The following is a 16,701-nucleotide window of genomic DNA, read 5'->3' on the forward strand; positions in this document are numbered from 1 at the left end:
TTGTCACATTCACAAAAAAAGTCATGATAAATAAGAAGGAGACGAAGGCTACAGCAAGGCATTTACCAGTCTTTTGAGCTCTTGCAGAACAGAGATCTCTGAATTAGTTTTGGAAATTGCAAGAATTCGTTGGTATGGATTGCAAGGTTAGGGACAAAAACAAGCAGGAAAAAAAACCCAGGCATTCCCCATTGACTCCAGATTCACATAGCTACAGTAAAGGGAATTATAAGACTTTTTTTATTGTTCTGGTGAGTAGAAGTAAGGTGAAAGCATTCTGAAAAATGCTCAGTATCACATCTCATTCTCAGCAGAATCTCCCTGCTGAGGAGGCCGATGGGAAGAAATGAAAACAGACTAACAAAAATGCTGTGATGGAGGTGAAAGCTTCAATAGAGGGCTTTGAAGCAGCACGTTAAAATGAAGTTTCTGTGGTTTCCCAGAAAATCAGTGGGCATTTCCTGTCTCTGGGTCTCTGACGGACTATAGACTACCTTCCCATCCCAAGTGTCCTGTCTCAGTTTTTACAACAGACGATCTTCATTTTTTTGTTGTTGTTTTCATTTCAGTTCCTCTCTCAGGATAGAAAGCAGCAGCTTCTCTTTGCTTCTTTCAGCCTTTCTTGTGGCTTTACGCAAAGTGGCCCCCCACTATGTCATTCACCTCCACTCTTCCTCAGTAGTTATCTACTGAGCCTACACTACAAAAGTTGTAGTTAGAAGTTTTATCGTTTTGTGGTGATTGTGTTCAAGTGATCGTTTATTTAGGGGTGAAATGGAGCTGAGCTGTGGTAAACTGGACAAGAACCAAACCATCTCTTATGAGTCATGAATGGCTGATGTTATGTTCCTCAGATTCCCTCAAATCACTTTTCAGAACAAAAAAAAAAAGTAAAATTTTACTGTGTTTTGGGGGAAGGGTTCTATGTACTGAAACTATTATAATGAGTATAGTTGTAATTATAGTGTTAGTTGTTAGAGTGTATTTTCAAAGTTCCCCAAGTTCCCTGCAGATGAATGAATCAAAAGGTATGTTTCAGCAAGTCTCCAGCTAAAGCCAATGAGGGAGAGTGTAGCAAGTGCTAAAAACTAGAATGTAAACCCAGATGATACTGTTCTGTCCTTGAATGCGTCAGCTGCAGAAAGATTTGTGGCCACTGTCAGCTTGGGACTCGAATTCCAGCAAATGGGCTAGTTCTGAGGAGTACAAAAGTCTCATCACTCGTTCAAATTAGAAAAACCAAACAATAATTAAAGGAAGCATTTGAAATTATAACATCAGGCTTCCTGGCATCATTAATGTAAAATGGATTTGAAGGTTATGTCAGCAAACTGTTTTTATATAAATGCTTCTTTGAAGATCTTATCTCAAAAAAATCAGGAAAAATTAGGATATCAAAAAATGAAAGTGTTTGTAGAATAATGTTAGAGAATACTTTTGAAATAAGGCTGTTAAAGCAAATATTGCTTCATCCACATTTGGGGTCAACCCCCCCTATAACTCTATGTCTATAACTGTGCATCCGGCTCCACCCCCCCAAGGCGTTGGAGACTTCTTTCCCAGCAGGATTGACCAGAGTGAAATCATTCTAAAATAGTAGTGTACAGTCAGGCCCAGAGGGAACTGTGATCAGCTGATTCACCTTAATGCTAACAGTCAAAGGGCAGTGGGAATTTATATTTAAAAATAAGTATTCTTGAAACCCCTTGAAGTAGCTCAAGAGTGCCTGTGTTGCCATGTATTATCAATACCTGCTTCTGCAAAACAAGCTGTGAAACGGGGCTGTTGGTTCCTGTCCTGATGCCTTGGGTCATAGTCAAGTTCACTAGCACTGTACCTGCTCATTGGTCACATCGGTTTCTGTAAAATGACGTGTGGAATGATGTGCTCTGTCATCACTGAAAGTATTGAAATCTGGCCTTTTGCAGAAGTGTGTTATTTTCCTGTGTGTTTGTACTATGCCATGCTCAGTGGCCAGTACAATAATCTCAACAGCAATGTTTGTCTCTTACCCACAGGGAGTATAAACACCTGTAGAAATGGTTGACAAAGTCCTCATTATCTCAGTTTCTGTCTCTTCTGGATACTTTTTTTTTTTCCTAATGTGAAGTTTGCACTTCCACCAATTACCAAACTATTGCCTGATGTTCAAATTACTACAGATTTTTGTTGTGGGTTAACCCCAGTGGGCAGCTTAAGCCCCACACAGCTGCTTGGTCACTCCCCCCTAGTGGGATGAGGGAAAGAATCAGAAGGGCAAGAGTGAGAAAACTCATGGGTTGAGATAAAGACAAAAGCTGTGTGTGCAAGCAAAGCAGAGTAAGGGATTCATTCACTGCTTCCCATCGGCAGGCAGGTGTTCAGCCACCTCCAGGAAAGCAGGGCTTCATCACGCATAATGGTTACTTGGGAAGACAGACACCATAACTCTGAACATCCTCCCTTCCTCCTTCTTTTCCTCTGCTTTTATTGCTGAGCAGGATGTCATATGGTGTAGGATATCCCTTTGGTCAGTTGGGTCAGCTGTCCCAGCTGTGTTCCCTCTCAATTTCTTGCCCACCCCCAGCCTGCTCGCTGGCGGGGCAGCATGAGAAGCATAAAAGGCCTTGACGCTGTGTAAGCACTGCTCAGCAATAGCTAAAACATGGGTGTGCTAACAACACTGTTTTGGTCACAAATCTAAAACGTAGCACCATACAAGCTGCTTTGAAGAAAATTAACTCCATCCCAGGCAAAACCAGTAAATTCTCCACCCCTTATTCTGTAACATTTACACCATGCTCAGGTGCCACACTGTCCAATAGATCCTCATTAACTACCCTGCCCTTGCCGTCCTTTGATATAAACATGAATATCATTCCCTTAGTCTATGGGCCACCCCTTTAAAAAGTCCACAAATGTCCATTGAGTTCATTTAGCCCATGACTTGGGCTCCACCTGTTATGGTAGTTGCTCAGGACAGGAGATGTGGTGTGTTGTGTGGAGTTACTTGGCACCAAAGTCAGCTCAGGCTGGGTCACTACTGCGCTTCCATTACTTCTTGTTGGTTTAGGTGGTTCCTGCTTATAGTACTTCCTATAAAATGATGGGTTACAACAATTAAGGGGTATATCCATTACAATCTCCTCTTCTTGTCCCTTTGGACTAGGCCATAGGGTTTAACATTACAGCAAACTCCTCCCCTTGCCCCTTCTCCAGCATGGGCTTATCCACAGGCCACCGTCCCTTAGGGGTGTATCCGCTCCAGTGTGACCATACCCATGGGCCACAGTTCCTTCAAGGGTATACCTGCTCTGGCATGGACTACTCCACGGCCACATATGCTTCTGAATGTGCCTGCTCCAGCGTGGACATATCCACAGCCCCCTGGACTTGAGTTCCAGCCTGTCCAGTACAGCAGCACAGGAGCAGCAGCAATGCCCTGGCCATCTGCCAGCCCATTGCTGTTATCAGTATGTTCCCAGGCAGAGCAGAATAGGATGATAAGGAGTGCAGGAAACAGCAGAAGCAAAAAGCAGCCAGTAACAAGTACTAGACTCTAATATACAGCAAAGCAAGCAAGCCCCATGGCAAGCACAGGAGCCTGACAATTAGTAGCTAAACAGCTATAAATTTGGTCTAGCATACTCTGATCAAATCTGTTGTTATCTTGAACCCCTCATATCCCACATTGGGTGCCAGAAAGGACTGTTACGGGTTATCCCCAGCAGGCAGCTCAGCCCCACCCAGCTGCTTGCTCACCCTGCCCAGTGGGATGGAGGAGAGAACAGGAAGGGTAAAAGTGTGAAAACTCTAGGGTTGAGATAAAGATAGTTTAATAAGTAAAGGAAAGCTGTGTGCGCGAACAAAGCAAAATAAGGGATTCATTCACTGCTTCCCATCAGCAGGCAGGTGTTCAGCCATCTCCAGGAAAGCAGGGCTCCATCACGCATAATGGTTACTTGGGAAGACAAATGCCATCACTCCGAACGTCCCCCTTCCTCCATCTTCCCCCAGCTTTTATTGCTGAGCATGACATCATATGGTGTAGGATATCCCTTTGGTCAGCTGCGGTCCGCTGTCCCAGCTGTGTCCCCTCCCAGATTCTTGCCTACCCCCAGCCTGCTCACTGGTGGGGCAGCATGAGAAGCAGAAAAGGCCTTGATGCTGTATGAGCACTGTTAACAACACTGTTTTGGTGAAAAATCCAAAACATAGCACCATACAAGCTTCTGTGAAGAGAATTAGCTCCATCCCAGCCAAAACCAGTACAGCTTTCTACGCTTCACTGGCGTCTTTATAATTGTGTACCACTGGCCAGAAGTCAGGATATAGGAGAACTACTTTTACTGTCTTTGTGCTCTGAAGAAAACTTACACTTTTTTATCAAGTTATTTGCTACAAAGCTCACCATTTATTCAAGACAGCTGCTATTTTTATTGTAAAGGTAATACAGATTAACAGGGAAAGAGGTTTCCTCCAAGCAAGGCAGAGGGTCAGTCAGGATTCTATTGATAATTTTGGTGGCATCTGAGATTTGCACAACACCAGGCAACCTGTTAACTGAGAGTCCTTGCCTGGCTCTCAGAAAGTTGCAGGTGTCCTGCTACACTGAAAATCAACTTGAAATCAAATGGCTATGTTATGTAGGTAAGGGCTTCAAGGTCTCCAAACCCTAATTTATACATGGACTAGCCAAGAGTAAGAAAACATGGTGGGAATGTGAAATAGAGGGAGAGAGAAAACAGAACAAGCTGATAGCAAAAATTGTTCTTGAGAGAGCTTCATGTAAAAATCAAAGCACCTGGACTTCATTGTGTTCTGGTTTATAAGGTTTTTAATCGACTAACTTCAGAGAGAAGGTAGGCAGTACCACAGTTGATGGCAGTGACCCAGAGTAGATCTACAAGAAGTGGTTTTATTAGTTTCCATTTATTTCAGAAATGTTTTTGCTGACTATAGACCATCTAGCCCATATTACCCTATTTTTGACCTTAAAGGAAGTCAAAACAGTGGTAGTCATTCTGCAAAAAAATAACCATAAGAATTGTTCTCATATCAGTTTCTATAAGGAAAGATAGGTAAGTTTGGAAACCGAGCATATCCATTCACGGAGCGTAGTGCAGGAGGTAATATTTGCTGCAGGAAGGATGTTTCTGAATTAATTTAAGAGCATGCAGAATTAGGAAAACAAATGCAAATCTAGCTACAAAGGGCAGTATATTTTCTGACACAAGGTCTCCAACTACCTGGCTTCGGGGCAGAAATCTGTCTAAAATAGCTTTCTTCTTTTCTGTCCATCGTTACCTCTGTCCCGCTTACAAGGAAGAAAGCCCTTTATTCAAGTGCTTCTGAAGTTTTGCTCTGCTTGCCTCCAGAAACAGCCAGGTGCTTCTTTTTTGTTTCAGTTTCTAAAAGGAAAGAAGGTAAATGGAGAATAAGTGGCTAATGGCATTGTGTGGGTCCCCAGGTGTGGTGTGGATGTCACCTTGGTAACATTTTAGTTTTTCTCCTCGGCATCTTGCAAATAACCTTTAAAATCGTCCCACATTTCCCTGCATGTGACTTGGTCCATGGAAAAAATGTGAATTATATTTTCATAACCAATTTTAGAATTTAGGGGGTTTACGTATGAGAAAGTTTAAAAGCTGTCAGGATCTTTCAAAATACTGCAGCCAGCACTAAATGCACCAGGCTACATTCCCTGCCAAAATCTTTCTGAGTAAATCCTAACATGACTTGATAACTTAGCTATGGACCTTGGCTTGGAATACAGCCAAAACTTTGAAAGACTGGAAGTTCCAGCTGGCAAAAATGTGAAGGTGCGATGGTGAATTCATAGCAGACTGGGGTTTAGCTTTAATTGTAATAAGTGAACTCGGCTCTCAAGCAAAAATCCTTAAAAAGAGAAGTGACAAGAAAAGGTGAAGAAGGAGAAAAGAGATGAGTTAGTTACAGTTTTTTCCTCTCACTGTGACTTGAAGCTGAGGCTTTCAGAGGTTTTTTGACTGTCATCTCCTTCAGTCTCATTCAGAATTGGGAGCAAAATGAAGAAGGATAATATTCAGAAGTTAAATGATTGTTTCTTGTTTTAATTAAAGAAGGGTGGTTCTTTCTGCACACTGCCCTATGTCCAGGTTAGTACACAAAACCAGTGTCTGTATCAGCATCAGACTTTTCAGCAAACTCAGGCAGCCCGTTTTGTACTCACAATTTCCCAGTGATCCCGTTTCTTCTTCATTAATGCAGCATTTGGGGCTTTCACATGCAGTTTATAAACAGAGAATAATTAATGCTTGCTTCACTCTTCACTCCAGTGACAACCTTCATAATGAAAAAGAGTGTACATGAAAACGTATTTCCATTTATGCTTTTGCTAGAAAGTCATTTTAAAACCAAACTCTTTTCTCTCTCCAAACTTACCAAGTTCCTCTCTGCCTTTCATCAGTTGTTCAGGATGATTCCCAAGACACAGGCTCCTCCACAAATGCTCCATACCATGCTTGTCCTCTGTGTACTTTATTAGCAGAACACAAACTCCCTCACCTCCCTCCTATTTTTAGGCCATGTGATGAAAACAGGAGATCCCAGGGTTGCCAGTTTTTCATCTTTCCTTTGACTGTGAATTATAAAATTAATTTCTATGCCTCTCCCTGAAAATACAGTGTTTACCTGAATAATTATGGGTGGATGGATCAGAAGCAGACAAGTTGTTTCTGCAAAAACCACGTCAGGTATAACTTACATTATTTTGTAGTGCTTTGCAGTGTTTTAATTTCGGAATAATTAAATTATTATTTTTAATCATGTTTTTTGTATTCATTTTTTTGGGGGAAGATTATATTCAGTGTTTTAGATCACTGTAGTTAAACTGCTCTCTACTATGTCTATGAAATAATACATATCTTAGTTATAGAATAGAGCAACTAAACAGGGTAGCAAGGTACTCTTCAACATAAGTGTGTTTTTTTATAGAAAGCCATGTCCCATCTCCTGATTTCAGCTTCCCTATCAGACAAACAGGTCTCTTTGCACCCTTGAATACCAGCCATTGAAAATGTGGTTGCTTGCTTTGCTCCACAGGGACATTGTCTTTATGAATACATACCTGGGTTAAGGTTTAACAGATGGAAGGTAAACAGGAAGCACATTACGGTACTGATTACCCTGTACGCTGCTGCAACAGCAGTGGTTTTAGCTGATTTTCTCTTAACTAGAACCAAACATCACACATGGCCAAACTTTCTAGATCTCCTGCATCACTGAAACAGGAGCTCTGAATTCAGAGGATATCTAAATAGCATGAGAAAAAGGATGTACAAGCTTCTTTGGCTCAGGTGATAAACTTGTTTTGCATTTAGCAGATATTTTATATATTCTCTTTGGAAACTGTATCAAGTAAGTTTTTTCACTCCTATTTGTACTTCACGTGTTTTTATAGATGTCAAGTGTCTGCCTTAGTATAGTCAGGAACATAAATTACTACTGCAGTAACCTGCGACAATGCCTTTAATCTGCTTGTTGTTACCTATTTCTGGTACAGTAATGGCTCATTTCTTAGTTCAAACCCTAGGACTGTATTTTAATGGAGATTTAAGACTGTGATACAGCTGCTGTTCAAACTCTGTAAGAGAGGAGCATGTTGGAATAGCTCAAGATTTACTGCTGAACTGTCAGTCTTTAAGCTACCGAGTGTCTTTACCCTTCCGTGCAGTAGCTACGGTGGAAACTTTGCCCACTGCTGTGAAGCAGACACAGCGATTAATGAACCTGAGGCATGCTAATCAAACATATGTTTTCTTGACACAATGATTGTGTTATATATCACATCCGAATGTACAGGCCTTTATCTTTCCTTAATGATCTAGCAAGGGGGCTTTTTTAAATGTGGGTGTTTTTCATGCACTCCTTAGATTTGTTCCACAGGGGGTGACCATTAAAAACATCTGACGGGCATGCAGTTAGCCAGCTCCCTGCTGAGATTAGTAAAATACTATATTTAGTAATCGCACTACATCAAGGAACTCCAGCGTTGCAGGAAACAGTTTGATTCAACACTTTTTTTCTGATTTTTTGAAATTTTTTTTATTGCATGTCTTAATTTTTCATCTGGGACAATTTTTTTCATCGCGGTCTTCTTTTTGGTATCTATGCTTCAACTTTTCATAAAAGACTTTGTTCATACAATGGGATTTTTCCCCCAATTTTATTTTTTTGTTTTACTGTACTCCTGTTCTCCTCTCACAAATAAAATATATGGAATTGTAAAGCAGGTAGTAAGAATGCGAAGTGTTATTCGGAATCTCTCTCATGCTGCTTCATGTCTGAAGAGACTAATCTATTATTTGTTAGGAAAGCTCTATGGATAATACAAGGTTTCACGCTTTTAAGTCCTAGAATACTATATTTGAAAGCTCCTAATATCGGCTTTGAGAAAATGGTGAAATGAGCAAGTATATTTAATTTATTTTCGTGCCAGGAGTATTTCTTCACCAATAAATATGCATGAAGCAGAGTTTGAGCTCAAACAAACAGGATTGTTTAATTTTTTTTAGTAGATGACATGACTAACAGTAGATAAGCAACAGAAAGAGGAAGATAAAAGACCAATATGGAAAAGACGATCATTCCACCGGGAAGCTAAAGGAAGAAAGTTTCGTGAGACTGTTGTCCAAGTCAAAATTACTTTTTTAACATCGGATTTTTGAGCCCATTCTGGCTTGCTTGTCACAGTAAATCCAGAGCAACATATATAAGATCTTGGAAATTATTCTGTAAATTCAGGACTAAATTGGCTGCTTTCCCTTTAAAGGGCAGATTTAAAGGAATACCATCCTTTGTTCTAACAAAATAGTCCGGGCTTGTCAATCCAGAAGATTTGTGCGTTGCTGAACATAATGGCATTTTATTACCTAGTTTATTTCTGTCTAGCATTCTAAGACTCCTGCTGATGCTTTGACTCAGAGTAGTTTTTGGTTTGGAAACATGAACTCCAGTGTCACAGATGACTTCTTTCTTTTGGTAATTCATATTATTTTTTTAAGTTAATAAATGTTCAAGAAAGAAAGTGTTTGGCCAGACAGAAGTTGTGTTTCAAACTGTGAACATCTAAGCAGCAGTGTGTGAAAATAGTAGCCTTTATTTTTGCTCCCCTTAGTCTCTTGTTAATGCACAGTTAGCTCATTTCTAACAGTAGTTTGGTATATTGTAGTTAAGCTTAACTACTATGTAGTAGTATAACAGGTCTCTCACCTTCCTCAGTTGTGAATCGGTAAACCATAGTTCTTGTTCATCCAAAAGGATGGATGTTCAAATTCAGAAGTGCCCACCGAAGACCAGCAGCTCCTGAGGTTAGGGACACTGTATTTACAGAATAATTTATGCAGATTAACTGTGGCCATTATCTGAAATTGCGTATTGATCCAGTGTGTTAAAGTAACTTATTGCAAGACAAATCCTGCAATATTTTTACAGTTTCTATTCGAACACTTGCACACAGGGAAGGGTATTATAGTAAAGCTAGATTCAAGAGTCATCTTTATATAAAAATGAAAGAAATGGGAAATTTCCTCCTTTTGGAGCAGCGTGATGATAGAAGTAACCTTAAATGTAATTTCTTATGCAGTTTTATGCAGTGTAATTTAGTTTTTCCTTTATAAAATAACATAAGGTTGAGAATTTCAGCTATGCCATTCCACATTCAGTTGTAACATTGTAAACATTCATCTTATATCTTCCTTTATGTGAAGCTATAAATGTCCATCAAAATATTCACATCTCTTCAGTAATTTAAAATATTAAAAACAAGGGCCAAATTTCAACATAGTTGTCAAATGGTTTCAGACCTTTGCATACATTTCTATATACATGCGCCAGTTAGTAGTACGCCTCCATACATTCTCACTCCATACAGCTTGTTCCTGTCTGAAGCAATCTGTGAAAAGGGTATACAGTTGCATCTCGTGAGAATATCAAACATGAAAGCATACATGTATGAGTAAATCCATGGTATGTGCTTGTGGAAAAAATTATTTCTAGAATTTATTTAATTATTTTGATGCCCAGGATGCACTTTGCATTTTACGCACGGAGGTTTCGTGCCCTGCCCACACAGTACAACGTAGTGCTGTGTTTGGCATTCCTGAGCTGGTTATACATGATTTATCTCAGGTACTCCATGTATGTAGTTACCCAGGAGAAAAGCTAGCAGAGCTTCATGCTTCTTCCAATAAATGAGCAGGCTCATTTAGAGTTATTGGCAGGATCTTGTTGTTGTGGCACTGCTTTGAGCTGTGTAGATGTACCTTGGAGGAGAATTACATGTAAATCACTCTTAACAGTGTGAGGCTAGAGTCTTGCATTTTACTCAGAAACTTGCACAACCCTTACTACAGACATTAGTATGCTGGCCATTATTTTCTAACCAGATCCTAATGCTGTTCTATAAAATCTCTGCTTATATGTTATCCAAATGAAACATTCTGAATTTTAATGAGTGAAATTTCATTGCTGTTTAATCCCTAAAATGCATGGAGCTAACTTGTGAGTGTCCCTTAATTACAAAAAATGGAAGCCTGAAAATTACGTCTGGACATAGATAGAAATTATTTTCATACCTCTTTTATTTTTACCTCTGTAATATATGGAAAGGAAAAATGACCAATTGTGGTTAGGCCAGAGGCCTTAATGATGGGTTATAGTCTCAGCGCTGCCATTCATTCCTGCCCGTGCTGAGTGAATTTGGATGAGTCATTTGATGTCTGTCCACAAAGTGTCCTTACCTGCCTAACAGAGTTATTGCAGAGATGAGCAGTAGTTAAGCTCTTGACTCTTAAGGCACCAAGGAACTTAGAAAAGTATTATTGTCGTTGTGAATCTCAATAATGGCCACCTAATCACCGGTGGAGCACTTGGCCAGCCTTCAATCGCCACTCCTTGATTGCAGATACTGAATCAAGTATCTGCTGTACCTTCATGTTCCCCTGCTTTAGGTGATAATGATATTCTTAAACCAGTTTTATAGATGTTCAGGTTTCTCCCATGCTTAGTCATATTAGCATGGACGTAGAAACTGAAATATTTGCAACATACTGCTGGCCTAAAACCTAGAAGCATCTGCTGCTATTCAGACTCTTTGATAACTATTCAACTACTACCATTTCTTGCGGAGTGCCTATTTTGGACATTCTCCTCAAACAGGTAAATACCTAGCACTCTTGGTTGACAAAAAGACCCAAACTTTGGATCATACATCAAATTTGAAGAAGAAAGGAATAAAACAGAGAGTTTGAGAAAGTAGCAGCTGGACTGATAAGTAACAAAACAGGATTACTGGGAAATTGCGCATACGCATGCCAAACGTGTAAGAAATCTGAAAGTTTCTGCTGACTGCACAAATCTGTAGACTAGAGAGATTTGATGAAAGGACAAAAGTTTTATTCTGTCTCCCATTCAAAGTCCAGTCTTTTGTCTTTTATATCACTATTCATATCATTAAATAGAAAGTGTTTATTTTGGTTCAGCTGAAGAACTTCAACAGGGCAAGAGATAATTAGTGGGACTGTTGTCTAAGAAATTACGAAGTAATGGCATTGATACATTCAGATGAGGCCAAAAGTGCATCATGAAATTCCTTCAGGAAAGTTAAGCATAGAAAGATACCAAAAATCTGAATTTATTGCAATTTCAATGTGAGACTCTAAAGGGGGTGTGGATTAAGTCTGCTATTGCAGATAATAGTGTCATGTAATACTGATCATAATTTTTCCTCTGGATATCTCCTGTTCTTTCAGCTTGTTAACCTTGCTTTATTCCAGCAGACATTAGTAAAGTGTAACCTTATTCATATTATTCTCATTAAAAATAAGCCTACAAACATGCTATGCTGTTCAAAAAGTGCCATTTTTCCATTTCTCCATAGGTGCTCTAAGACACCTACTTTTCTTGGTCACCAGATTTTGCCCCTTTTTCTAGGTCATATTTGCAGTATAGAATCATCCTCTTGAGCTTTTCTGCCCCATTTCTCCACATCGCATTCCCACAACACATACTCAGCAGAATATCTAGCTTGCAACCAGATACAACAGTTGTGGAAGCTTGATAAGTCCTTGTCATAACAGTAGTCTCTGACATTTAAAGAACTTCAGTTTATATTTGCAAGCCAAATTTCATACCTTCATACCTCTGTCGATTAATCAAAGTTAAACCATTGTATATGTGAAGGGGCCTCTTGTGGTTTCTAAGTAAGTAGTATGGCTCTTCTGGCAGACAGCCACAAGCAATTTAGTAGGCACATATTGTGGGGGAGGAAGAGAGACAGGGATAATCCAGAAAGCTTTAAGAAGGGCTGAGTGAAATCAATATTTCTATACACAGTACAAGAATTTTGCATTCCGTATCTTACTTTCGGCCACAGCAGAACTGTTTTGATGTGGTGTCAGTAAAATAATTCTGAAATATAGCACTGACTTGGTTTTCCTCTCACTCAGCCAGTTTTGCACTGGTTTTGATTGCTTCAGCTAAGGTATTCCCAATTTGCACCTGTGGCAAAGAAGAGTTAGGCACGGGGGATTTAATACGCACGGTGTACAATTAAGTATTGTATATGTCACTAAATCATTTTCACAGGAATAACTCTAATATGGTTCCTAGTTGTCTTCAGAAATAATAAAGTTTAATTTTGTAGCCTAAATGTCAAGATGAGCCTTTATCATGTAACTTTTGCCTGAAAGCTATACAGCTGTAAATAGATACTAACATAAAAGGTCTGTCTCCAGCAGAGCTGATCTCTCTCTCCATTTCTGACAGGGGTCACATAGCCAATGTAAATTACCACCATAAACTAAATTCCACCTCTCCTGTAGAACAAAGTGCTTGAGCTGCCTGTCTAGAAGCCAGGAGATACGCACAGAACTGTAATATTTCAACAATTCAGCATGAGTGGCAACCTGTTCTTAATAATGGAACACTGGCAACATTTAACTTCATTTTGTCTCAACTTATTAAAATCCATCCTTTCTTTAGGGGATTTAAGAACTATCTGAATGGAACTTGAAGACAAGGAGAATAATTCAAGTAGAAGCACTACCTTCCTCTGTATTTCATGCAAGTTTCAAGTTCAACATGCACTTCTTGACATCAGTAGGGAATGAGTTACTCTTAGAAAAGGATAGCCTAGACATCTCAAGAAGAATGTTAATTCTTCTCCATTTTATCTGTCATTTTGATTTAATTACAAAATCAAATTCAAATATACAATATTACATAGCCATGTCAAATAGTTAGGGGATTTTAGTAGAAATGGCTTTACAATTGAAAAATTAAAACTATTATTGCCAAGTTTTTGGAGGTATAATGATTTACGTGGATGTTTTATAACTAAGCTACAAAATGCTGTTAAAAATTACATCTAGGCTGGAAACTGTAACTTGAAACTAGATTCTTATAATTGTATAGATACAACGTCTTGAATTCAGTCTCAAAGGTCTCAGAAACAGAATAACACAGCACTTTAAACACTCTCCAACAGACATATCACAGAAAATTTGGCCTCAGTTCAATATGTGACTACCTAGAATATTTTACACACTCCTTGTTTTATATTAAAGATGAATTCAATGTAAATGTTTGGAATTCTTCTTACAAACTTGTTGAAAGGGGACAGTATTTTAGCATGATTCCCTTGTACAAACCTGGTGTTTAGCAGATTACGTATGTTATTCTGTTATAGGTACACTACAGTGATAGACAAAATGGCAAAGAGTGTATGACCTGTTTGACACTGTCTCCTGTGCAGATGACTTTCCAAGGTATCGGAAGCTCCATTGAAGCCAGCCATGACCAGGTATAATACCTTCACCCCACACTCTTGTAATTTTATTAATATCTAGTAAGGCCAGAATGTCAGCATTAGTAAATTTTAAGTTTCGACACATCTTGTGATTTTCATATGGCATGTTCTTGTCACTGGGATTTGCCTATCTTGCCATAGTAAAATCCTGGTTAGATCTAAAGAGTGACCCAAAAAGGAGACAGAACTGTTCTGCCTTTTATATATTTTTAAGGCATAGTAGGAAAGCCTGAAGAGCTTGCTTTGGTTTTGAAGTCAGATATAAGGTTTCTGCAAAGGTTTTGTTTAATTTTATGTATGTATCAGGTCTTGTCTATCCTATTTTTACTAGAAGATGATGGGTAGCTGGAAAAGCAGAGAGATGAAGCCATCATCTCTAGCCATCATCTGTCACAAGAAACTGGCATTTGAGAGGGCAAAGGGATTTTTAATCAGACTGTGTAAAACTCCCATTTTGTTTGGCTGTTCTTAAAACACTTAATTCAAGCTTCTGGTGAAAAGCCAGGAGAAAAAAATTAATCTCAGTGATGTTAATCACTCATCACCCTGCTGCTTCAGATGGGAACTGAGGCGGACTTTCATTCTAGTCTTCTTGTCCTCCAACACTCTTATGTATAAGGCAAGACAAGACTTTGATACTCCAAAAGTTTTAAAAGCAAAAAGGAAACAAGTAGAAGGAAACTTTAAACCAAACCTTGCACCTTTCAGATCTTCAGTAGACTGGAAAAAGTACCGTTTTTATTTGCCTTCGCAGGCCATCTTTAAATTGTAGTGTGTTCACATTTACCGTACATTTTATCAGACTCTATGTAAGATTCTCTAAGGAAAAAGGAAAAGTCACCTTAAGAATTATCAGAATTAGTTACTTTTGGGGAAAAGGTTCAGGCACTCTTAGCCATATTTTTGCTTGGTGGGTTTTTTTATTGGAAGTTTCTAAGTTAGTTGTTAACATAACCTAAGCCCATTAGTTATTTACATGGTAACATGAGGATACTTCCTGTCCTTAAGTGTTTGGTGTTTTACAGTAATGGAGAGCTGTGGTAAGTCAGAACATACTTCGACAGACGTAATCCATTCAGTTCTCATTTCATCCAGCAACTTGTTTATGCTGTTCTAAAGTCGCTACGTTTTTCTTTCAGTAAAGATCACCTTTTAAAATTTAGTTATAACTCAAATACAATATTTAGACATTTCCATGAATTTAAGGTGGTCCCTGTCAATTTGGTAACAACTACATTCTGGGCTACCAGCCAGCTTGACCTTTGTCTTAGCATTTATTTAGGCTAGAGTATGATATGTAAACAGAAAAAAGACTTTGTAAGCAAAAAGCACATTGAAGCCATCTGAATTATTATATATTTAAGACATCTAAATGAAAAAGTGTTATTGGGCCTGCAAAGTCAAGCACCTAGGAATTAGGAAATTCCAGATTATGTGCAGCATTAGTCTGATCCCAAGTGTACCCATACGGTGCTCCAAACAGGACATTCTTCTGGCAGGAAAAAAAAAAATGCATAAAATCACATAGATAGAGATTGCATATAGCATGTGCACAAATGGGTAGAACTAAGTTTGCTTGGGCCTTTATGTAGCTAGAATTTCCTAATCTTGCTTCAATTTGAAGTTTAAAAAGTGTTCATCATTGGGTTTAGTTATATAATTTTCCATGGGGTTCTCAAAAAGGAAAGAAAAATGTTTTGTCACTGCATGATGGGGTGGTTGTTGCATATTGAACACACATCACTTGTGCAAAGATTTCATCTGAGCTGAGAGCAAAAGAAAATAATCACCTAAAAGCCAAGTGCCAACCAGTGGGTCACAAAATAGATCCACATACTGGACAGGATTCACAAATTTCTGCTCATCCCTTCCTTAATATCAAAGGAATTCTACTTTCTGGGGAAGAGAGATGCTACTGACTGCTTGTGTCTGATAAGGGGGGGTGGCAGGACTGGACTGAAGCATTATTTGCTTTCAATAGAGAAAACTGAATCATTAGCAAACAAACAGAAAGCACATCAAGCGTTTGTCAGGCACTGGAATTAATTAATTCATGAGAAAATGAAAGCTCTTAATGAACTAACTAAAAAAAAAAAAATCCCCTTTTCTTTCTTGTTCCTGTGTGATTGGTATGATTTTGCTTGTTTTTCTACAATTTCCCTCACAGCAGGTTTATTTCATACCATTATTCTTCTTATAAAAATAGGAGACAGAACTGCTGTACCTTTGTTAAGTTGAATTATCCACATTTTAAAGTTTCAAATTAAATAAGTGCAAGATAGCCATATGCTATAAAACTTAAATTCTAGTCATACGTTACTTTTAAATCATCTCTTTTGCATTGGTATGGTAATTAGGATGGACTAGTCACCTGAAAGCCTGTGATTTCAGTGGAGCCATGTTGATTTGTGTCAGCTATGAGGCCCGACATAGTTTGACTTTCACGATCTGTCCACTTCTGTGTTTATGAAGATAATTTTCCTCACGATCATTCTAAAATATAGAATTTATAATGTCTGGGTTTTTTAATGGAAAACTGTCTGAATGAGACTCTGGAATAGTTTCTTTGTGGGAAAGTGGTGGAATCTGTTGTGTGAGAATATCTAATAAAAAAGTTGTATGCCAGATTTGTCACTATATTGTGGCAAAAGAACCACAGCTGGCCGCATACCTTGATCAAAACAAAAAACAGAAATGAAAAAAAAAAAAGAAAAGCAGGTTCCCAATGGCATCTCCAGCACTATGGTCTACCTTTTAGATTGGACTTGTCTTTTGTAATGTATCTCTCCACTCACATCCAGTGGGAGATTTGTTACCCAGCGGATACCAGTGTGGTTACAATCCTACATAAGTATATTACCTTGCCTTTTCAA

General features: G+C 38.8%; 1 protein-coding gene across 2 annotated transcripts in view; it reads left to right on the plus strand.

The window, feature by feature from the left end:
* STAU2 (staufen double-stranded RNA binding protein 2) overlaps nucleotides 1–16,701 on the plus strand; it is a 172,008-nt gene that overhangs the window by 95,633 nt on the left and 59,674 nt on the right. The window contains exon 13 of one of the 2 annotated variants that reach the window (XM_059815184.1): nucleotides 13,709–13,822. The exons of the other annotated variant lie outside the window; for it this stretch is intronic. Within the exon in view, the coding sequence (XP_059671167.1) occupies nucleotides 13,709–13,822 (114 nt within the window). The remainder of the gene's footprint in view (nucleotides 1–13,708; nucleotides 13,823–16,701) is intronic. 2 annotated transcript variants of the gene reach the window in all.

This window comes from Gavia stellata, chromosome 3, assembly GCF_030936135.1.
Source record: "Gavia stellata isolate bGavSte3 chromosome 3, bGavSte3.hap2, whole genome shotgun sequence".
Classification (NCBI taxonomy): Eukaryota; Metazoa; Chordata; class Aves; order Gaviiformes; family Gaviidae; genus Gavia; species Gavia stellata.